Genomic DNA, 25462 nt, shown 5'->3' on the forward strand with positions numbered 1-25462 from the left:
GAACACATAAAGCATAAGAAAGAATAAATAAGGCTGATTCCAAACAAGGGGGCTTAGGCTGTAAAGGAAGAGCAGAGAGCAGGGAGGGAAAACAGGAGGAGGAGTGGGGAGAGAGGACGATATAACGGAGGGGGGGGGAGTGTGCACTGTGCAGTTGACTACAGAGAGAGAGGGAGTAGGAGAGCGAGAGAGAGAGAGAGAGAGAGAGAGAGAGAGAGAGAGAGCAGCTCGCCGGCCCATTGAGGAAAGATGGCTACAGTCACTGCAAACGGAGTGCAGCAAGAGAATGGATTCAGCACCACGAACAGCGCCGGCAGGATGAACGGGCTTACCATCGGCCAGAACACCATTCCAATGAAGGACCACGACGCCATCAAGCTTTTCATCGGGCAGATTCCCAGAAACCTGGAGGAAAAAGACCTGAAACCCCTGTTTGAGGAATTCGGAAAGATATACGAACTCACTGTACTGAAAGACAGGTTTACGGGAATGCATAAAGGTTGGTTATTTTGGTATCTTTACTTTTTGCGTTCCTTTAGAGATGAAAAGGGGAGAGACGGAGAGAAATCAAAAAGAGCGTCCCAATTCAGTTTCGGGGCAGAGAGCATGAAAAGTGTGTTAATTTGCAGATGTTTGGGACAGAGTGGGAGCCCCGTAGAGCCTTCACACACACACACACACACACACACACACACGCAAGCACACACACACACACACAGATATTTGAGGCGTGAGAGGGAGAACACGTGGAAGTGAATGGCTTGCGAGCGCAGGGTTAATTGTTACCGCGTCCGGCCCATCCACGTGAATACTACAGCTGAAAACGCCTTTGTGTGTTTACATTGACTATCATGTGCTGAGCATCCCAGTTAAGGGGGGCGGGACAGGCACGCGCTGCGATGCTGTGTTATTTCTGCAGCTGCAAACATTTCTTCACAACTACAACCCCCCCCCCTATTTGCTGCATATTGTCAGAGAGAAATAAACGCTTTCGCGGTGGGGGGGGGGGCCGAAAATGCAAACCATTATCAGGCAATCAGCATCGGTGATTAACAGGGTGCTGGCATGCTGCTTTGACCTTTCAGCAGGCTATTATGTTGCCTACTTTTCGGACGTCATTAGCTGTGGAAAATACTATTTACATGGCAGCTGTATTGTAATGCTGCTCCGTGGGCGGGTTGCAGTCAGGAAGTACAAAGCAGGATAATAGTAGAGGCTGAGAGCCAGCAGGCATCGTCTTCTCGCTTGTTCTGTTCTCAACACCACCACCTCAATCCCCCCCCCCCCCCACCACCACCGTTCCCCTCATTGTCCAAAACGAGGGGGATCAGTATTCACTTACTAATTAGTCAGGGATCGATCAGTTCTAATGATAGTTATAATAACGACTGCCAGAGGGCGGTTAGGGTTGGAAAGTCCTTTAGGTACAAAAAAGTCCAAAATGAAAAGTCCAAGTCTGGTTTAAACACAACTTATTGCTATATGCAGTATTCCTATTATATTTATACATTTAATGTAAAAACAACTATGATAGAATAAGCGTTTTAATATAATTATAATAACCACATTTTGGAAGTGCCTTCATTCCTCTTTGCATTTAGATGTTTATCTATTTTTAACAAGCTTTGAATTGCTTTTCTTTAGTATTTTATCTTATTCTACTGTGGTTAAGGAAAAGTATAATAATAATTTAAATGTAATGACAAGTTATTATTGTCATTATTGTTATTATTTCTGAAATTCTAAGCCTTTATTTGGTAGTGTTGTAAACATAATTTTCATTGGAATGGAAATCCAAAATAAGGTCACACTTCCAGCACTAACTGTGTCATCATAAGCAGACTGTCTGGAGCCCACAGTTTATTATCAGCTATTATTATCAGTGCTGTATTAATTATTATTATCATTATTATTATTATTATTACGACATTGCTACAACTGGTTGTGATTGATATTTTGCAGGTGGTTGTTGATTGTTTTTTAATTAAGAAACCATTTTGAATCAAGTACGGACAAGCACACACAACCTTACACTTATGCACCCATGCAGCATTGAATTCACAATCAGTTCACTCTCAGTGAAAAAATAATCTGTTCACAAGGAAGGCAAATTATGTATGATATGTAAGTCAGAGGCTACAGTTCATGATCTTATTGATCAGCGCAAGTCAAGCGCTCTTGTGGGAGAAATGAGTGTGGGCTCAGCATTGCTTTATTGTGTGTGTGTGTACAGCCCTGAAGGTCTCCATGTACCACCTGTTCCTCCAGCCATCAGTCGCTGGTGCTCCACCTGCTCCTCCTCTTTTCCGGTGTTCCTCTTTGGAGCCCAATGATCGATTAAAACAATATTTCTGATGTTCTTGTTGTTTACGCCTGTCCTCGACCATCCCTGAATGTCAACACTCTGGAGGATGGTTGCCTCGGGAAGGATAATCCTGTTCCAAAGCCAGACTGTATGCCCGTTCAAATCATCCTCCACCAAGGCCACTCTGATGTATGCGTTATGCCCACTTCATCCCGCATGACATTCAAAGTCACTTTGGGAGCACAAGCGTGCACTTTTAATAAGATTTCACCAATGCATTATATGAATGAGTTTTTCTTATTGGCCACTCACCTATACCATGTTCATGCCTCCTGCTGCGTCGATGTGTGATACGTGTAGACTGAAGCAAGACAGTACTGGAGTAAGAAAATGGGATTAGTGTTGTAGGTATAGTGTATCACCAGCTGTGTCACTCAAGGAGAGCAGTTTAAAACACTGAAAGCCCTTTCTGAAACTGACAAAAGCTTTTGTAGGAGATCAGAAGGTAAAATTAATTACTTACCCAACTGTGAAAGTCCTTCAAAATGCTGCAGAAGTTTGTTCAAACTGCATTCTGTTGTAAACAACACAATATCGTCAGTACTTCTAACTTTTTAATAGACATTGTTTTGACAAACAATTCTATTTCAAGGCCCACTTAGTGGCTATTGTGCAGAGCTTTAACCATATCAAACAGACTTCATCAATGTGATATTTAATTGTTTCAGAAACAATGCACGTTAAGGACCAAGTCGAACATAAGTCCTTTTTTTAAAAAAAAGAAGTGAATAAAATTTAATATTTTTCTGATAATAAAAATGAACTTGACAGTGAAGTTTAAATTATGTAAAAGTTGTATTTGCAAACCAGTACTTTCTGGTTTAAGATATTCAGCCATGAAAGCTACATGGTTATGGAATAGTTGCATTGTGTTGGGAGAGCTCAACACTCACATCATCAGGTTTTATTGAGTTTATTAAGCATGTAGATATCTCAGAAATCAAAAGCACTTAACTGCTTCAACATTCTGGGATGTCAATTGAAAATAAAGTTTAAGGCAACTTTAATAACGCTTATATTAACAATGGATCACATGACTACTTGTTTGTTAAAGGGATTGCGCATAGTTATGATCCCACAGATAATTATCACCTGACCCTGCAGTCCCCTTCTGCTCTACGGAGCCTTTTAGCATCCTTCAGCTCATTGTTTTGGTCTTCTGGCTGGTCAGTGATTAGCTGCTGAATATCCATACATTTTCCGAATGAAATAGTGGAGACCAAAACGAGAGCTAATGGGAGAGGGAATATTGGACTTATATATATATATATATATATATTTATCATGTGGCCAGAAATGCGACTCCAAATGAATGCTAATGCACCGTGTCTCCTTCATGTGTAAATACACAAGTTTTTTGCATGCAAATTTGCCAAATCAGCTTAAAGGGTGATAATATGTCCGTGTTGTGTTCACAGTTTTTTCCCATTGCTGCCAAGGGCCACATAAAAAGAGTTATTGGAGGTTTAAGGAAGATCTCAAAACAGTGAAATGATTTTCAGTTCACTGGGGGTCCATCATACTAATACAGTAATATATCATATTTTTCCAAAACACTGACAAAAACGCACCTACTGTGTAAGTGTTAAAGCATTAGGCTGAAATGAGGTTATCCACAGCTTTATAGTTGATGACGTTATTCTACTCATCCAAGGGGTTTCATCATTTCTACTGGTTGGTGTCGAGGTCTGGACATTTTAACCTCTCTTGGCTGTTCACATCATGATGTCACATGAGGGTAGATGTTAAAGCCACATGACAGCCTCAGACTCACTGCCAGCCAGTAGAAATCCCTCAACTGAGTGTTGAAACATCTTCTACAACAACAGTCTTGTGGATAGTTTCATTTCAGCTTGATGTTGTACTGCCTGGATGGATGGGATTAATCTACACAGACAAGTGTTGTAGCTGTGTAACTATCATCAACAATGTAGAAATATAGAGCCACTTACTGTATATTATTTCCTCCCCCTCTGCACAATATAAGGTTTTGCAATAATCTTTTGTTCGCAGTATATGCATTGCACAGTGGTTTAAACAGTAGTTTGTGTTCTGTTTGCTTCACAATAATATCTAAATGACCCGGGAGGCTCCCAATGTTGTACCATTGACACAAATTCAATCCACATTTTTATCATAAACAGTAACACACACATTTGTCACAGCAGAGCAACAGAAGAGTGGGGGAGGGTGTAATCGGCTTGGCGCCATGATCCCTAAAAACATAAAGTTCATAAAGATTTAGTGCAGCGCCGTAAATTTAGTTCGACTACTACTTTGAAATCCCTCTTTGAGCTCAGTTTGTTGTTGAGAAAGATTTGATTTGTTTCGGATAGATGATGTATATGGCTCTTGGCATCAGTTAGTAAGCCGTACCTAATGGGTGATTTGCAGCACTACCTTTTTTCACAGCCCGAGTCCTGTGACACAGGATTGCACCATAATTATGGATTTAAGGGCAGATCAAAATATGTCATGTTTGCTCATGACTAATTCATGTGGATTGTACTGCATCAGTTTGAACAGATGTTTTGCGCTTTGTGAATTCTTACTTTGGGCATTTAGGGTATCTCCAGGGACTTGTCTGACTATCTGGGGAATTTTATATTTAATATTTTCCTGTACACTTCAGTGGATTAGTATAGCTGTGTGCTGATGTCTATTCAGAAAGTATTTTTTCACATGTTTCTTTTAACAGATATACTGCCTCGTAGATGTGAGACACTGTTGCCTTTAATGCTGGTTTGATAGTTTGTGTGTCGTCAGGGAGCCTTATACCGCGTGTGGGATGACTTGACACTATTGGCCGGCATGGTGCTCGTCGGTGTGTGGTGCAGCCAGGTCGTGCTGTTTAACATCCATCATTTCGCTGAGCACTACATTATCATAATACTTAGTGTCAGTTCCAGAACGCATGCATTGTTCAGACATGCTGAATGTTAGTGGGGGGCAAATCTTTTGCTTGAGTAGCGTTATCTATCAATCCGTCTCTGATGCTGAGAGGAGGGACTCTGAGCTGCACCACACAGCCAGGAGGAAAAGATACAAAGAGTTGTTAAATATCCTCATCCATTCTCCTCTCCTCGGTAGGTCCATGCAGTGTAATTGGCTATAAATAGCCTGCCAAATTGACATAAAAACCCCTCTTAGGCATTAAAATGTCAAAAGTAAACCACAGTAGGGCACTAATATCTAATTGCAAATGACTTATAGAATGTAACAACAAATCTTTGAAAGCGTCTTTTCAATTTGTCGACAGTTTTGTGGTTTTCTGTGAAATTCAATTCTGTTGCTTTTCTTTGAGACCTTCAGTAAGGGCCACTAGGAGTTACAGATCCATGCTTGTATTGGGTTGTATCTACAGTATGAGTGTTGCAGAGGACGTGTTGGACAGTGATTGATAGTTTGTGAAAGCTGAGTGACAGGTGTAGCTTAAGTCTACAGATGACCTCTTTGATCATTAGAAAGGGGGCTGTGTGCGAACCAGACAGCTAGCCGCTCTGAACAGCTCCGCTCCGAATGTAGATGGATGGAACGACTGAAAGATGGAAAGAGGCTCTGCAGGTAATAGTGTGGTTAACACATAAACATGAAGCGCTGGATGAATCCTCACAGCGCATTTGTCTCAGTACCCATGAGAGGGTCAGGCTGTCGCATTCAGCAGCATCCAGTTGTTTTACATAATTTTTTTCTTTTTACGCCTAGACCTTATTTGAAAATTAATTTGCATTCTTTTTCCCCACTTTAATGAACATTCTTGGATCAGACGTGTGAGGAGACTGAAGGAGAGCAAATTGCTCATGATTCATGAATTCACTGCTAATGAATTGAAATTTTATACAAATTTGTTCTGGAGTTATTTCAATTACAGGTATCCGATGCCTTAAAAAAGCACAATTTACTCTTAATGCCTGGATGCATGCAATTGTGAGCACATACTAATTTCCATTTAAAAAACAAACTGTTAGAAGAAGCATTACGGAGGGGAAAGTTCTTTAAGTAATTACCCGAAACGTGTCTAGCAAACGCAAGGCCCCATTCCCCATTTCCCGTTTTCTCTTTGAACTAGTTTGCAGGGTTTACTTTTTCATTTGCCTTAAATATAATTTGTTGAACCTTTGCCCCACACTGAAATTATAGTGTGGTAAATTGTCTTTGATTACCAAAGTATTATTTTCACCCCACTTAACCTGCTCATCACAGGAAGCCACCAGTCCTTCTGTCGAACCACCAGCAGAGCTTATACCCTTCATGTCAGAACCTTGCCCATGTTCTCTTACTCTTCTTCTTCCCATTTTATGCATGCAACTTATTTCCTCCAGTCTTTGGTTTAATTCCAACTTTAATTCACAAAGAAAGGTTTAAATGTTATCTGAGTTATTTGCTGAAAATGAATACTGTACAACTTAAGCACCAATACCATAACAGCAATGTGAAGCATTGAAGCACCAATCCAATGTTTTTTCATGTATCCTTTTTACTGTAAAGAATCTGCACTTTACTGCTGAAGACTCAAAAGACTCAAAAGACTTGCTTCAGTTCCTGAACTTATGTAATACATCACAGTGAACAGAATGTCTGCTTTTGTTGTCAATGTTTTTTTTATTTTGTGGTAATGTTAGACAGTCTCAATCAGTTTTCATATTCTGCTGCATTGTCACAGACCAATGCAAGTAGTATGTTTTTGAGACATCCATTTGCATGATTTCATGTAATACTAAGGTGACAATAATGTGGGATAACTTGCATGTATGAATGTAATCCCATGCCAATTAGTCAACTTAAAATTTTAAGCTGACAGCCCTAACCTGCTACCAGCTGCTTCATCCTCCTTGAAACAGTATAGTCGCGCCTCTCCTCGTGTTCTCCAAGCAGAATGCTCATCTGTTCCACAACTGGCTTTCTCAGCCACTGACTCCTTTGGGCCTAAGATGTCCCCTGAGCGAGCACTGTTGGACATGAAATTTTGCTAAAGTCCTGCCGATTTTCCACTGCCGCAAGGAAGCCGAGGCAGCCAGGCAGCTGGCCTGAATATTAAAGGCTGCACTTTTACACACAAAACGTCCGGTTTAACAAGTCATTTGGACTAATAGTATCAGAGGAATCTGCAGAGATCACTTCACTTGTGTCTGATGCAGTTTCATTCGCTTAAACAGGCTCCTGGAAAAACTGGACAGTATTCAGATCAGATAATCAAGTACCTCGCTATAAAAATATTTACAATTAAAAGGCTCTGCATTCACAATTTTCCTATGGTAAAACTACAGAAATATTTGCTATAAAATATAAAAAAAGTAATTATAAGTAAATAAGTAAATCATAAGTAAAAGTACTGTAATGTCAGCATTATATTATGGGATCATTATTATTGATGAATCTGAATCTGAAGTAACTAGTAACTTTAGTTGTAAATGTAGTAGAGTAGAAGTCTAAAGTAGCTTAAAATGGAAAAACTACAAGTACCTCAAAATACAGTACAAGTACAGTACTTGTGTAAATGTACTTAGTTACTATCTATCACTGGAACTAAACACATTTTGAAGTAAGCAGAAAGAGTAAAAAAGTGAAAAGATTAAAAACGTTTTATGAAATTTTACAATTATTTGACCCCAAAGTGTGATGGTTTCAATAGCATGTTAAGATGGGCACTTTTTGCAGTTTATTGGGAGTCCAAAGCAACTTTTCTCAAAGGATAATAGTCAAATAAAACTTTACTGATAAACTTTGTCAAGAAAAAACACTATCACTGCAGCATGAATTTATATACTGATGGTAGGGTTATAAGTCGGTTACTCTTACAACTGTACATCAACGTGTACTAAACAGCAATATACACCAAAGTGGTACAGTGAAAAAGACCAAAAGACCAAAAAAGGTGTCAGCAACAGCCTACGATTCCCATAAGCCTTTGCTATGACATGCCCCCCTGGGTGGCCGCGGCTCATGTCCCACAGTTTTGTAATGTCACAAAGGATGAAGAGTGTTTCCCCAGGCTCCCAAACTTTTCTGCTTTGCTGTGTGGCATGCTGTTTCATCAGCGTCGTTAAGGTGATTTTTCCTCTTGAGTAACTGCCTAGTTGTGGAGGTGGGTGAAGGTTGTCGTGAAAGGGAGCTCTCTCTTGGCCGAGCGCCAGAGTGTGTTGCTGGGTTTCGGGGGTGATGGGTGCTATGTGCTGCATGCCGGGTATCATCTGTAAGTGCGAGTGTATTTCTGTGTGTGTGCGTGTGTGTCTCTGTGTGTGCGTGTGTCTGTGTGTGTGTGTGTGTGTGTGTGTGTGTGTGTCTTTTCTCCCACGGGAATCCTTGGCAGCAGGTGTGACATGTAGTAATGGGAAATTATGCTGCACAGTGCAAAACCTCTTCTGAACAGGGTCACCCACTGTCAGCTCTGCCAAGCGCCTAACAGAACAGCCACTCACCCTTTAATGAAAGCTGTCACATTTTTGTTAAAGACTTATTTGTTGATGCATATTCATTCTGTTTTCCTGAATTTTTCCAACTTAAAGAAAAGTCTCCAGAGATGTGTGAGGGTACAGTTTCAGCTCATCACCAGAGGATTTTAATTACTTGGCAGCTCAAAAAATGTGCATACTGTTTGACTTTTTCCTCCTGTGTGCAGTTCAATAACTATGAAAGTGATCATTCATCAGAAAGCAGCAAGCCTATTTTTTAGTTATCAAAAAAAAAACCCTATCTGGGGTGACTCAGCATTTTCCATTACCACTCCTTTTAAACTTAACCTCCAGGAACACACCAGCTTTCTCACCTGCATGTTGAACATTTTTTGCTTAGTCCTTTTTACTATATTAAACTGAATGGGGAAAAATGACAACAAATTAGATGACAACAACAAAACACAAACATTATACTCTCATAAACAGTGAACATATGCATGAGTTCAGTAAATCTAATCTGAAGGGGTTGTCAGATTTTGAAAAAAAAGTAAAATTTGAATCTTATTTCTCAACCAGCTTGTTATTTTCTCGGAGGGTACAGAGCTATTAACTTCAGAGAGCCACAATGTAATTGTCAGCGGAGTATATGAATTCCATTTAAATATAATACATGTTTTTGGCAGTAGCTTGTAAAACTCCAGTAAGTCTTATATTATGGCTTGTATAGCTTGGAATTACTTCAGTGAAATCACAAATCTCTAGGTCCATTTTTGGAAGGTTACAATGTCGTTTTTGGGAAGTCCACTGTAGGAATGCTTAATCGCCGAACAAACGACGATGGAAAGGTGTTTGGCTGGCTTTACATGGTGAATTTAGAATGGACTTTCACGGTAGAGCTATCCAATGAAAATCAAGATCTATGTTTGAGAGTTTACTTTGTGCAGTCTAAATGGGCTTACATAAAGATGATGGAGAAAGCTAAATTTCATCTTTTTTTAATCTGCTATAAGGCTTGTGCTCTTACCTTTTATATTTTAGATGTTGTATTTAATGGGTACTAAATGCTGAAATCCCTACATCATCATGACAGATTTTTTGGATTTTATGTTTTGTCGTTTACTATAAAGTCCTTAAGACTACATAGCATCCTAAAAAGCACAACATACCATAAATGCACTCTTTCTTTAAATGTAGCCATAAATCCTGTCACTTTAACACTTTTTCTTTTTTTTTTATAAATGGTGGTGTATAATTGTGAAGTCATTGTCTGATGGAATAAGCCTATCTCTCTCCTGTCTCCCTGATACTGTAGGATGTGCCTTTCTAACATACTGTGCCAGAGAGTCAGCACTGAAGGCCCAGAGCGCCCTCCATGAACAGAAGACTCTGCCAGGGGTAAGTGCCCCCGATCTGCCCTCTGTCATAGGCTAAAGCCCCTGGGGCAGCCAGCCTGGCATGGGAACCTACATTAACATAGGAATTATTTTACACTTGCACACACACACACACACACACACACACACTGAGGCACATGGGGACACAGTATACATTAAGACACACATTCAGGCACATGGAAACAGATGGATGGAGTCACTCATACTTTCTCAGACTCTCCCAGCCTCTCTTTCGTCCTCACTCTCACACACATTTTTTCTTGCTCACACATACACACACACACACACACACACACACACACACACACACACATGCATACATACTAAAAGAGCGTGAGTGGCCTATCTCACCTTGCAGTGTCTTATTACACTAATCACCCCGGCGGAGATATTTGATAAGCGCTCCCTCATAACAGCCCGTGCCGTCCTTCCCCTGTCCTCTCACAATATGGCTGCCACAGACACTAATTGCCTTGAGGAATCCCACTCTCATTATCACATATAATCAAACAGTAAGTATAAACAATCATTTTTACCATGTATATCACCATCTGGTGTTTTTGTTTTAATTCTCTCCACCACCACCCCACTCCCCCCCATCTTCTATCTTTTGCCTTTGGCGGGCGGGTAACTTTTTCAATTAAAATAATGGCCTCTTCAAACGACACAGGTAAAACGTACCCAGTAGTGGGCTCTTAAGCCCACCCAGGAGGAGACCCTCAATCTGGCGTGAGCGTAAGCTTGTGGTGTCTATCTGTACTTGATGTGTGTGAGGGGGATTCGACTCTCACATCAGGGGAATTATCAAGGTGTGATTGAATTACGCTCGCGGGTCCCTAAGAAGGAGAAGCTGCTGTAGTGTCCAGAGTCCTCAGTGCCTCCACCCCCCCAATTTCCTTTCACCACATACCAAGGCACCCTCCCAGGTTGGGGCTTTAATCAGAGCCTCAGGATATCCATCTAAATCTCCAGGGACAGGAAGTAGGGGTGGAAGAAAGTAGGGATAGGGATTGGTTTGAAAAGGGGGGCAGAGGTGGTTGATGGAGTTGGGGGGCTTTCTATTGTTCCTTACTGTTGGGTTAATCAGTTGTTTGCACTCCACTGAATTTCATAGGTCCTTCACTGAATGTTAGGCACACCGGTACACTGCGGCGAAAGAGTCCCTGAGAGACCGGGCTCCCTGGTTCGTTACTGCCTCCCGCAGCTTCATAATGAGATGATTGTCATGATAGTCCTGGATTGGTGTTCCTGTCTTTATTGCCCTCATGGAGGGACATTCTTGTTTGTCTTCTATCTAGAAAGAGGTTAATGGCATGTTCTGTGGGGTTTGGGTAAACATTTCCCCTGTACAGCTCACAGCGAGGGGTCAGTCCTGCAATCTCAGGCCCGAGCACAGCCTGCATACAGAGGGCTAATAAAGATTTCTTTCTGTGTGTGTGTGTGTGTGAGTGTGTGTGTATGCTCGTGTTGATGCGTGTATGAGACAGAAAGAGATAGAGAGAGCGAGCGAGAGAGAGAGAGAGAGAGAACAAGGAGAGTTGGAGGGAGACAGAGACAGACAAAGACAGAGAGAGGTGACACTTCAGGACAAGCCTCATTGTCATTGTCAAGGCCTGATGGTTTGAGATGCTCTGTTGTATAATGCTGGCCTTTAGTGGCTTCTCCACACAGCGTTGCAGACATGATTGTGCAGTCCGGTTGTGGCTGTGTGACTGTCAAGCAACCTAAATGCAAATTGTGTTCCAATGAGACATCTGGCATTTAAAAAAAAATCTTTCTCTCAAAAGATGATACATGAAAAAAATAAAATAAAATGGGTGAGCAAAATAATACAAAAGTCGCCGGAAAACTTCATTTGACATAAGTAAATCTCATTTGCAATAGCAATTATGTCATATGAGGTTAAATGCAAATTGGAGTATGTGTTTTTAGTGAAAGGGCTCTGACAGCCATCAGCCTACCCTTTTCCCTGTATGTGGATGAGGTTACATTTGGTGAAAGCCAAACTGTGCCCTCAACCCACGTGACCAGGAGGAAGTCCTCACTCAGACCTAAAAGCCAATGTACTTTTCTATGACGTTTTGGAGCACAGAGAAAGCTGGATTTCACTTATGTAACTCACAGGTTCACTATAGTATTTTTCTTCAAATAGAGCCTACAGATGCGACCGGTACTTGAAAAAATACCAACTCCAAAATCAAGAGGACGGGGAAAGGAGCAGTGTGTGCGTGAGTTTGACGAACTGTTGCCTCTGTGACCAATTGGCTTTGGTCTGCAACAGACAAAGTCAGAGCATTGTGAGCGTGGCCTGCCTTATTCTCCTTCTGGCATCTGTCAAAAGGAAAGTAGTTTTCCACTGGGCAGAGAGCAGAGGTGACAAGAGCATCCCAATTCTTGTCCCATGTTTCCAATTTTGTTGTCTGTCTGCTACAGTAGGGTCATCGGAAGCTTGTTTGGTTGAGAGACAGAGACAACAGACCAAGTTAAAGGACTATGGTAATGTTAATGATAACACAGACGCTGCAGACTCCCGTTGTCTTTTGATATAACATCACCTTTTTATTAATTTTATTATTATTTTATGTCTGGAGTATTTGTCCATGACCAGTAACGTAAGAAACATGTTATTTGCTGTGATTGCTAAAAGGCAGCTAGCATAGCAGGTCTAGGTAGCCAGTTAGCACGAAAACATAGAATTATTTATTGTTTTACTTGACTCTTTGTAACAACACAATGTAGACAGAATGTAGTTGTTGATTTGGAGGGACAAATAACTTATTTGTAACCACAAAGTGCTAATTTGAGGGTAAGAAATGTCTATTTACCTCCTCTTGTGTGTGACTCCGCATAGAAATGTGAAATACAATCAGCAGTCATCATTATTTATCATCATTTTTACATTGGCATCACTGATTATGCCTTAAAGAGTTTAGGGTTACATTTCTAAGCCAGAACATTTTGCTCACTTGGTAGAGATCTTCTCTTCGTGAACTGATCCCAGATCATCACGGTTGAGGGAACGTATGTACATTCTCAGCCACATAAGTATCTCGGTCAGGGTGCTGCATTTCTACATCATGTCCTTTATGTAATACTTGTTACAAAGCGTATTCGTCTCACTTTTCCTGCACAGTGCAGATATTTTCATGTTAACACGCTGTGTGCGTTTCACAAAAGGAGGAGACTATAGGCTTAACAACGAGACAGAGAGGAGGCAGAGACATTTGTGTGTGTGGTCTCAGCAGGAGGCCACGACTCTTACATCGTCTCCAGATTGGCCGTGAATCTTAAATTCTTTCCATAATTCACATTCCCTTTATTGAGTAAGTCTTGTACTGTGTGCACCGCATTTGAATTGCCACCAGGGAATCCGGCTCTGTCTGTTGTGGATGAAGCGAGCTTTGTTTACATTGTCTGATTAATTGCATGTATAGAGCGTAATGAGCTCTTGATGTCCTGTGCATCCGATCCTGCTGCTACAGTTTGTACAGTAAATGTAATCAGAGATTCAGCCTCTTGCCCTTGGTGAGCTCATAGTGCTGTTGTGCGCATTCAGCATATTCCCCCGATGTAGGGCAGCATGGTACTGTATGTGGACAGGTTAGGTCATACCTGTGAATGATTTCTCCCCGGATCTGATTAATTCCTGGGACATTTACACACAGACTTGGGCCAAATTGTAGTTCATGAACAACGCATTAACATTTCTACATCAAGACAGTTTGTGTAGCTTCAGGTAAGTTGTTGATCACAGAGAAAGGTCCTGATGGCCAAATACTTTTCAATGATTGCCTATAAACTTTATGGCAATCTTTTTTATTTTCATTTTTTGTTACACCGTCTGGCAATAAAGACAGCAAAAAAGTATGAATAATATTTGCAATTGCAGCAGCAAAATGTTATTTACAACTGTTTGCCAAATAGCCTCCCAACATGCTGCTATTGGAGCCGCGGACCTTCAAATGAATTCTGCTCTCTCTTTTCAGGGCCATGCCGCTTTCTCCTCTCAGGCCAATTAGCTTCTAGTGTTTGCATGTAACAAGCATGCTAATTGGGTGCTACTGAAGCCCAAAAGCCAATTAAAAATTTCTAGGAAAAAAAAGATTTCAGCTTCTCTTTGTCTCTCATTCACTTGAGCTCTCGTCTTCTTCCTGCCAACCCCCAACTCCTTCTCTTGCCTAATCATATCTCTACCCCTTTCACTCTTTTTCCACACTTTCTCTCAGTGAGTGTGGGGTGGCGCCCCAACCTTATACTTGTCATTTACGTCAAGGTTTCTGTGGAGGGATCCACATTTCTTGGTTTCTGAGTGAGCGTACTGGCAGCACCTGACCCCTGTATTGATGACGAGGCAGCCAAGCGCAACAGCGAAGAAGATAAGAGAGAGAAAAAAAATGTACCAACTCATTCTTTCTGAAGTGTTTCTCTTCAAATTTGAAAGGGGTAAGCTGGAAAGTATCAGCTTCCACCAAAGTGAGTCGCAAAATGTTTGGGTTTCTCACATTTTTTTCCCTTCTTCTTCCGTGCATGAAAAGTGCAGAAAATTGACTTCAGCGTGTGTCACACAAAAATGGGTCAGGGGAAGATTGTGCAATACCAGTATTATGTGTCGCTAAGCACACTGCCATGGACCAATGCATCCGTGTTCTTGACACTCTCTCCTCGCATTACACCACAGATGCGGCCACCGTAGACCTGCCATATGTCTTCGTCTGTGTCTCAGTGCAAGCTGAGAATAAGCAACCAGCATTTTTCCTCATGTCGTTTTTACTCTCCTGACTGACTGTATGACCGAAAAAAAGTTTAATTTGTGTAAATGTTCTCCAACAGTTTGTTGCTTTATTTTATTGTTTATCAGAGCAGATTTTTGTTCACGGAAAACTGACTTCTCTACAGTGACTTCTCAGGAGAACTTGTGAAGTGGTAAAAGATGCAAGAAGCTCACACATGCATACAAATAAACACAAACACACACCCTGATATGTGACATTATTCCCATTTATCTTGTGAGGAGTATTCCAAGCGAGGGGTGTGTGTGTGTGTGTGTGCATGTTGCATTGTCAGGGCGTCTTATCACAGGACATACTGAGCCCCACTCCAGCGGGTCCACTTCTGGACAGACATGTTGCAGTTTAAACTAATTACTCAGGCCACACAGGGCCTTTACCCATTCTTTTAAGGGACAAATTGCGTTCTGTTGCCGATCAATTTGTCCTCCGTGCCAGATTTGTCAACCTTCAGTGCCCCTGAGCAGTTGCCATTATGAAGCAAAAAAAAAGGCCCGGGCACTGGACGTGAGACCTCTGCAAAGGCTCCCCCTGCTCTCCTCATCATCAATTACGTCTATATCATTTTCTTTCTGCTGCCCGCTTTGGAAAAGAAATTAAAAAGGGCCATTGTTTTTCTAATCCCCCTGGGATGAAAGCATTTACTACGCTGCTGCACCGTGCATGGCCATCCTGCCGATTAGGGAATGAATGGAATCACAATCGAGGGATGCACTCGGCATTGTCTCCTATTATGTGGCTGGTGGCCCTGAATATTGTGCAAAAATTAATTTCGTTCCATCTGATGGGATTTTCAACCTTGGAGAGTGCGAAATGTTAATCCTGGCAGGCAGGCGGGTGGACATCGCAGAATGCCTGGCTTTTTTACTGGCGAATGTGGACAGGGCGCAAACACAGTCGATTGTGAGAGAGCCCTTAACCAGCCCATAAAGATGGCAGGCCAGAGGCACCGGACAAATGAATAGGAGAGATAGGGCTTTTTAAAGGCCGCAGGCCAGGAGAGTTTTGGTGTTCAGAGGATGGCAACAACCGGGCCCATTTGTCCTCTTGATCTTGAACATATACTGCAATACAGTATAACAGGCTGGTGCCCAGGTTGTTTGGGTGAAATATTCCAGCTTCTCAATTTATGGAAAGATGGATTCGTGAAGTTGCAGTCACAAAAACAGAAGCAAGCCATGATTTTTCCTTCAAAATGAGATCCAAGATTTGTAAAAGTGCATTCTACTATGCAAAGCACAGTGGAGGCAGTGCAGATAGATAGATAGATAGATAGATAGATAGATAGATAGATAGACAGATAGATAGATAGATAGATAGATAGGCCTACTGGTCTAATTACATCAGCAACAAACATTCATCCATCTGTCCCTCCATGTTGTTTACTACCACTCCAGAGAACAGAAAACAGAGTGAATGAAATAATCGGATGATACAGGGACCAATTAGAAAGACCCTTCCATAGGTCACAGGTTTTTATTCTGCGCTAACAAGCAAGAAGCTAAACTTGTAAAACCACTCACAATGATTGCTATGACAACAATTAAAAGCAAGATGATTTTGAAGATGATAGAGTAATAAGAATCCTTGATTGACAAAAAGAGAAAACCTTTACAGAATATGATTGTCTGTATTCTAGAAAATTGAAAGATGTACCACAGGTAATGAATTTGCAAAGATGAGTGTCGGCCTCACCGGATGGGTTTCGTTTTAATATGTGTTGAAGATTGTAAGCTGAGCAGTTCCTTCACACTCTTCCTCCACGCCGACACATTCACTATCTTTCCCCTCGCTGACAGGTGGAGTCGGACTCCGCCGTGCATGCTCTCCTGTGCTAATTTATCCACTTCTTTAGCTGTAATGAGGCAGAACTGGTAAATGTGGGGACAGCATTGTTAACATTGCTGCTTCACTGGGGAAGAGGAGAAGGCTGACAAATAGTGGTGAGGGATGGAAATGAGGCCTGGGTGCTGTCACACCTCCAAGAATGATGCTTTTAGTCATTTACTGGAGCTGGATCGCTGTCTCTTAGTTAGGCTGCATGCTGGAATCTGACATTTCCTAAACCAATTAAACATCAAAGTTTCTGTTGCATCAAGATCAGGCTGTTTGGCAACAACAACTGGAAAGAAAAATCAAATCAAACCTAAAATGAATATTTGAGGATGGAAGGTTTTTTTTGTTTTTTTTACCTCGAAATCATCAAAAACTGCTGTGGAATTGGCTAATTAACTTCTCCTCCCATTCAATTTGAGGAGATCAAGGTGTAAATCTACCTTTAAAGTTGTGTGATATTCAAAGGACACCTCCATCTAATTTCAGACAATGTGACGTCTCAAGAGAAACAGGCGTTGACACCCCACAGTGAGTTGGAAACAGAAAAGGTGTTTTACAAAGATAGCTGTATTGAAAACAATTGTTTGAGTCCTTACTTTTCTTTCCTATCCCCCTGCTAGATTATTTCCCTTTCCTTTACTTTCCTCCCTGTCAGGTAAGTTAGTCGCCTTTCATTGAAATTCACAACTCATTCTGGCAATCACTGAAGACATCCAGACAATCCGTATTTGTTCAAAGACAAAACGGGGTAAAGAAAACATGATGTAGCTGAGTTCAGCAAATCACTCTGGCAGTCATCAAACAATACAATTAATCATACATGGACGAGTGCAAACCTGATCTGAAAAGGATCTCAACGCATGGTGACACACAGGGAGGACCTTGGAGGCACCTTTTAGTACTGTGATTGGACATCTGACATTTTTGGGAGGGACAGAGATGGGGGGGGGGTGAAAGAGAGAGAACAAGGAAAAGAGAGCAAAAGATTTAAACTGATGAGTCATCATGAGAGAGAGAGAGAGAGAGAGAGAGAGAGAGAGAGAGAGAGCGAGAGCACGGGAGGAGATGCATTCTTGCATAATTAACACCCGAGCATCACCAGGACAAACTCCTCCATCAGCGTGTCCAAAGGATTAACTACGCCACGCTTCTCTTATCTCCCCCATTTCGTTTAAGGAAGAAAATGACCTTGCGCTTGTTTACATGCTGATTAAAGACAGGAGGGAAAGAAGGAGACAGCGAGAAAGTCAAACTGTAATCAGAAGAGTTTGTTAAGTGAAGTATTTTTGGTGATGGCGCGTCCTCGGCAGATACAGATACGAGCTGCAGCCAGACTGTGTCACAGTGGCAAACGCGAAAAAACAACCACCTGATGTAGCAGCTAACGAGCAATGAGTGGGCTGAGACAAAAAAGAGTGTGCACGCGTGTGTTTGTTTGTGAAGGAGGTGTGTGATAAAAAGTATGTTTGGTGTGTGGGTGGTTCCATTAGTTAGTCTGCCTGTTTTATTGCACTGGGAATAACTGCTGTTTCTGGGCTCCCATGAGTCAGTCTATATACTATACTATCTGTGTGTGTGTGTGTGTGTGTGTGTGTGTATGTGAATGCTCTTTCACATTTCTTTTCTTGTAACAAGGGCATTTGTGCAGCGTCATTTTGGGACATTTTAGAGTTCTTCTTTGGTTTGGGATTGAGGGAGCTATGTTCAGTATTTTCACACATACTGTATGTCTGTAATTGTAATAATTGCAATAAGTGTAATTTATTGGTAAAATCACTGTAAAAGACCGAAAACTATGATTAAGACTTGCATGTCTATCTTAAGCCAGTGGTGTTAGATAGTTTCTCAACACGAAGGCCACATTTCTCGTTTCTTTTACTTTACTACTGGAGATAAAATTTGTTTTATCATTTAGCACTGGAATAGCAGCACCTCTTTGTGCCATAAAACCGTGTGCAGTAAAGAAATACAATCAGAGCACCCACAAAATCTCAGCCGGTGAGACACGATGTAAAAATGCAGCATAGGGGCATTAGACAGTGTCAGTATTTTTGGCAATGATCAATCATTAATGATTAATTGATGTTGAAAACTGCATGTAGCAGCATTAAAATGACAATTTGGTGGGATAAAAGGTTATATTAGGGTTCAGTTTATTTCAGGCTTACTTTTAACCAGGCAGTAGAAGGAGTCATGGTTAATGTAGGGTAATCAGTGGTAAACATCAAAACAGGTTGTTTGCTGTAATCATTCCTCCTGTTGCTGAAAAGATCCTTTCCTATGTGCAAGTGGCTATCTTCCAAAGTTACAGTCTTTTTAATATTAAATTCCCTCTTTGCATTACTATTTCTCCACCACAGCTCAGCAAACTATAACTGCAAATGGGGGATTTTGTACTAAAAAGACTGTAACTTTGGAAGATACACACTTTATTTGATTAACTCAGACTTCTGAAGTCTCATATTGGCTTCAGCTGAACTTTGGGATGTATTTTTTGCACAGAACGAGGACTCCGGATTTTTTCTCCCATTTCTTTCTTTCTTTCTTTCTTTCTTTCTTTCTCTCTCATTGCTTAGTCCTCATGGCTGTCATGTCTCCTCCTTTCCTCACGTCATTACAATATTGGTCCTTTATCCTCTGTGGACTGTGATTCACAGACACTGACTCACACAAACAGGAAAAGAAAGTTATCTGGGTAAGGAGAAAAAAAAAGTGAAATAGCATTATGAACAAAAGCCGAATATGGATCCCTCTGCTAGTTTTTATCCTTCTCTTTTTTACACTATGTCCTACTTTTCTGAAAGGCCTACTGGACATCTACAGGGGACAATTTGAATTACAGAAATGGGGATGGACCATTTGCATTTAGGAACAAGTATTGCATCAACCTTACTTTATTCTTTTACCATTTCATGCCTGGGTTCTCTATTGACAAAATCTAAAAATCAAACACAAATGACTGATTTACACTTTTGTTCCACTGTTGTTACAATGAAGTGCAGTGCTACACACATTTTGTTGGCATTATATTTTTTTTTGGGCCATCCAGAGTCAGCAAAAGGTTTGGGAACATTGCAAGTCATTCAAAAAAAATAGGTTTGCAGGGCTCAGTATGTTAACTAAGAAATATAAATTGCAATGAAAAAACAAATGTCATTATTATTCAGTGGTTTCAGCAAAACATTTTCCATCAATGAATTTCATCATTTTAAATGAAAAAATCTCTGCATTTAACCCATTGAACCCAGGACCTTCCTGCTATGAGGCAACAGTGCTAATCACTTATCCGCTACTATGCATTGAGTTAATATTACATTTAAAAATGACATTCATGTATGTATGTATAAGAGTATTTTAATACATTGCAAGCATAAAGGCAACCAAAAATGTAGATTCTGAATTTAACCATATAAAAATCTATTTATTTAAAGGCTTAATTTCCAAATGTCTCAGTCATTTGATAATGTAGGTTTAAGTGCAATTGTAACTGTAAATTACAGCCAGTCATATAACATGTTCTCATCATAGACAGGTAGATAGTGAGATAGAAGGAAATTGAGAGAGAACAAGATGGCGATACAGAGGAGTGAAAGGTGAAATGAGGGTGCACAGGCCCCCGCCAGTTTCTGTTCAGTCAGGCCCGCCACTGCAGAGGAAGGCTCTGACAGTGAGGTGTCAGAAATAGCACCGAGGCTAACACCTCACCTCTTGCTTATTAATGTATCGCTCTCATAGCCACCTCCCTACCACACACACACAGTCCCACAAACAATGCAACACACATCAACAAACTTCACACAGCTCAGTCACTTGTACACAAGCCCGGTGAGCACACATCTCATCCAAACACACACACACACACACTACATTGTCAGATCAATATTGCATTACTGCAGTATGTTCTCTTCTGAGAGGTTACAGTGATAGGTGAGGGGTGTGGGTAAAAACCTTCTCTTCTGTCTGTACAGTGGCCAGGCACACGGGGCAGATCTGAGGAGACTTCACAGCTCTGACAGCCAGTTTCACCTCCTGGCTTCATCACTGTCACTCCTCCGTCTCATCCAAGGCTCTACCTCAGGCCTATGATCATGTATACAGCATGTGTAGAGTGTGTGAGTGTGTTGGAATGTGATATTCTTTTTTGGCTATTCTCCAGTATACTCCTGTTCCTACGTGTCCTATGAAAACTACAGATGTTCAAACAATCTCCTATGAAAACAGAAAGCCCCTTTGTTCATTCGGTGACCGTGAATTTGTATTTTCTTCTAATATTTATTTTTATTTTAAATAAAAACTACCACAAAATTTAATTTCTTCATTTCAACAAATAGGTAAAGATTTCCTGAGATCATGTTGATGTGTGTGTATGGTTGAACTTTTATGCATATGTGTGAGTATATATTTATGCACGTGTGTGTGTGTGTGTGTGTGTGTGTGTGTGTGTGTGTGGACCAGAGGGAGTGGAGTCCTTGGTGCCGACTGAATCTCCAGCTTTTCCATTTAAACTGTATCATTAAAACGGGCAGAGAGGCGAGGGAGACGGCCCCTCCACACCTCATAAAGTGTGAGTGCCATGCCAGGCGAAGTGCCACGCACCGCTGCGTTTACGGCAAGCCAAACGCACTTTTTACACACCTTGTCCTCTCTCTCTCTCTCTCTCTCTCTCTCTCTTTCTCTCAAATCGCTTTCATGGCTATCTGTTTATATGATATTACTCACTCTCTGCTTTCCTACTTTTCTGGTTTGCCCCTGCTAAGTATTGACCGGTATTTCAACTGCCCCCTTTAGATTCCTCCCTCTCTTTTTTTTCTGTCAAATTTCTCCAACAAGGAGTTGGAGCGTAACATTGAAAGGGTATAATCAATGGAAAAGCACCACTTAGGGAGCCCATTTGATGCATACTGTAGGGCAGAGTTGATTCAAGGGTGTGGATTGAGTCAAGCCTCATTTCGTATCCTCCCCAATTAGTCATCCAGCTTGTGCCCTCTACAACCCCCTTTTCTCTTGAAGCACCGGGCCAGACGGGCTCTCGTTTCACACTTAACTATGGATGAGTTAATTTTTTTTTTTACCCTCTCAATCCCAGCGCTTTTTCTCCAAGAAGATAGAGCCGTTTCTTTTTTTACTCTCTCTCCTCTCCATCCCTTTCCTCCTTCTTCTCACCTTTGCTGCGATAAGCTGAGGCAGACCCCCCCGCCCCTCTCCCCTAACCTCTCCGTCTCCTTTTCCACCTCCTCCTTCACTCCCTTGCACCTCTCCAACTTTTCCACCTGTCCGCCCATTTTCCCTCCACTATAAATCTCTACCCAAATCCTACTTAAACCCGCACCAGCAGCTGTCCTTAAAACTCCATTATCTACAATTACTTCAGCATTAGGGAGCCAGAGCACACCTGCCCCCACATAAAAGTGCCCTCGCCTAAAAATATTAAACCTGCCCAAAAGGGATTTGTGTTATTTTATTTTTTTCTCCTTTTGTTGTACCTGCGGTGCGGCTGCCCTCATGGCGAGGCTTGTGAACCGAAAATGCCGGCAGTCTGGATTAGAGCTCCTGATTAGTGGGTGGGTGTGAGAATGTGGGCTGTGTGCACAGTATTTAGATGGGTGGGTTTCCCAGCGTGATCACAGGTGGGAGGTCACTGGCCATGCCTGATTGTAGGAGAGTGCCGATGGGCTGGTGTGTGTGTGTGAGTGTTCATTTGCATGCCTGCCATTGCTGTACTGTGTATATGCATATGAAAACATTCATTTTTGTTGGAGTCCACATTGCACAGTATCTACCCAATAACGACACCTATCCTTCCACTCTGTACACTGGCTTTTTCCTTGAACATTTGAATAATTATTGTACCACAGTAAAAAGCTTAACATTCTGATGACGCAGTCAGGTACAGAAAAAAAACTTTCTTTACATAGAAAATGCATTAGAGCATTAGACACCCACACACTCTTTTAGACTAAATTGACCTCATCAAAATATAGTAAATCAGTACATTTTATTGTTAATTCATCCAGTTTTCTCATTAAACTCAGATGAAACATGATGATAGGTTTGATAAGGTTATAGGTTGCTATGTTGCACCAGCCCAGGCATGTCTACAATACTTTTTATCAATTGTGAGGCTCATCTTTTTATTTTTTCTCGGTTATATTTCTTTCTTTATGTATAAAATTGAAAACTACCTGAAAACTGTGGTGCTGAAATATATGTAATGTAGATGGTGGTTGCAAATGAGCTTCTGTTTGCTGCAATGCTTACTGATTTACTGCTGCACTTTGGCTCCATTCCCTCGAGGAAAATTCTAATCAAAATCAAATTTCGCCCTTGTTTTTGCTATGAGCAGGTTACAAGAACTCATCTGGCAATTAGCGGGCAAGGATGCAGAGTTTAGTGGTCAAACATGCTAATCAGGTTCTGCCAAAAGGAAGAAGCGTTTTGTGGTCATTGTACACAACAGATGCCAGAAGAACAAGTCAATTTAAGGCAAACTTGCAGAAAAGATGATGGTGTTGATGGTTCTAATAATGGCTGTTAGGTTTGCATGTGTGTGTAAGATGTGTGAAAGATGCTGCAGGCTGGGGGGACTCATGGTGCGAGTGTTGGTAATGGACATGTAGTGAGGCTGGTTGACGGGAGGGGCAAGGGGAGGAGGGTGGTCGAGCGGACTCAGCTGTAGGTAGCCTGATCTGCTCTGATTGACAGTGATGGCAGATAAGGTGCTTGTGGAGAAGGGAATGTGAGCAGAGCTGCAGGCAAAGATAAGGGCCAAGATTAGCACTGCCACGTCACACACAGAGAGACAGAGAGGCGGAAAGGCAGAGTCCAGCAGAGAGAGTGAAAGATTGAGACGTTGACGTGGAAAGGCTACAGTGAATACAATGGGCAACCAGGAGAAAAGACTGAGTTTATTGTATGTATGTGTCTGAATGAAGACTGTGTGTGTATGTGTGTGTGTGTGTGTGTGTGTGTGTGCGCGTTTGTTCATCAGACCATGTCCCAGGTAGCATGCACACACCCTGTTGAGTGGAGGCAGCCCAGTTGGGGGGGCTTCAAGGAGGAGGGCAACTAATCAGCTCATAATCCAAGCGGCTGCCGTTTCCAGGGCAACGCCGCTGTACATTCATGCGTGGCAAACAGATACACTCTCTCCCTTACTTCTGTCTCTCTCTTTATGTGTCTTTCCCACCTCTCCTGTTTCTCTTTCTTTCCTCCGTGGCCATTTCCTGTCAACACAGCCCAATTTTCACCTCTGATTCTTTCTTTCTCCTCTCTTTCTTAATGTCTCTTTCTTCCTGTTTTTTTTCCCTTTCTCCTCTCCTGTAAACATCTTGCCCTCTCACCTTCTCCTCCTGCCTTTATCCCTTCCCAATTTTCTCCCTCCCCTCTACCTACCCAGTCAAAATAGACCCATATCTATCTCCTCCTAATTTTCTTTCCATTCTTCCCTCTCCCTTTCTGTCTTTACTCTTTCTTTCTATAATCCTGTGCTTTATATTCTCTCTTCTTGTCCCCCCATAAACACACACCCCATCTTCCCCCTGCTTTGCTTCTGCTTTCCACTTTTTAATTTCCTTTTTCTTCCCCTCCTTTCCTCTCTCTTTTTATTTTCTCTCTCCCTCCCTTTTTTCTGTAAACACTCTTGTCTTCACCCCTCCTCCCTCCCCTCGTGCCAGGGGGTCCAAGGTTGGTGTATTTGTGCAGTGATGTTGGAGGCCTTGATGATCACTCTCTAGGAGATGATTATGTGGTCAGGGCCCTGCAGCCTCCTCTCCTGCCCCGCACTGCTGGAGCTCTGCTCTGCTTCTGTGTGTCTCAGTGTGTGTGTGGGTGTGTGTGTGTGTGTGTGTGTGAGCATGGAGGTGCTTATTATGTGGATATAAGATAATTTGCTTGTTTGTGTATGTGTGTGGACATTTGGTCTTCCTCTCATTAATCCATTAATATAGGCTGCTAATAAATATGCATGTATAGACTGTTGTATTACTTGCTTTGAAAGAAATCTCCTGCAGACCAAATCTTTAAAGAATGCATGCATATTTTATGCATTAAATAGGTTTCATTTCATAGTTTGAGGATTTAAATATTGATGAACGGTGCTCATTTTGTACATTTTCTGAATAGGCTTTTGCTGTGATGAACAAATCCCAGTCGTCTGTGTGTTGGCGTGTGTGTGTGCTGTATGTGTGCAGCCTCCATCTCTCTTTGTCTGCGTCGGCCACATGTCTTTCCCTTGCCGTCTGTCTGCAAAGAAACTGAGCGCTCCTCTGGAGCAGTGATGTAAATAACACATAACTGTAAATAAACAACGCACAACTGTAGCACTCTGTTTGCTCCCTTACTGTTACCTCCGTCTCCATCCTTTTCTCTCCTTCTTTTGACCTCTGTCTGTTTTTCTCCCTTCAAACTGCAGAGCCCACCACGAAAGCAAACACAGATGCCCGGAGCCCCTGGCATTTTGACTAGCTGCTATATTTTTTACCAGACCGGGCTGTCTGATTACTCTGGTGTAAATGCGAAAGAACTGTCGGTCATGGTGTTCCAGCCAGCCAAATCACCCTCTATCTCTCTCACTCACTGCTGGAGCAATGGCCTGACTGCACTCATCGCTTTCACCTAGGAGCACAAGCAGAGGTTGGGCTGCGCCTCCATGCCACAGAGACAATCGATTGCTTTCATAAAATAAAA

The 25462-nt window shown here is 41.8% G+C and overlaps 1 protein-coding gene across 11 annotated transcripts in view; it reads left to right on the forward strand.

Annotated features, from left to right (window-relative positions):
* The first annotated feature begins 294 nt into the window (after positions 1-294).
* Positions 295-25462, forward strand: part of celf6 (CUGBP Elav-like family member 6) — a 121922-nt gene continuing 96754 nt past the window's right edge. For 5 of the 11 annotated variants that reach the window (XM_070928378.1, XM_070928511.1, XM_070928444.1 and 2 more), the window contains exons 1-2: positions 349-499; positions 10073-10155. In XM_070928378.1, the coding sequence (XP_070784479.1) occupies positions 355-499; positions 10073-10155 (228 nt within the window). In that variant the 5' untranslated portion in view covers positions 349-354. Of the gene's footprint in view, positions 500-10072; positions 10156-25462 lie in introns of all 11 variants that reach the window. The other 6 variants (XM_070927850.1, XM_070927926.1, XM_070928082.1 and 3 more) reach the window with 2 other exon arrangements.

The sequence above is a fragment of the Enoplosus armatus genome, chromosome 1 (assembly GCF_043641665.1).
Source record: "Enoplosus armatus isolate fEnoArm2 chromosome 1, fEnoArm2.hap1, whole genome shotgun sequence".
NCBI classification, from domain to species: domain Eukaryota; kingdom Metazoa; phylum Chordata; class Actinopteri; order Centrarchiformes; family Enoplosidae; genus Enoplosus; species Enoplosus armatus.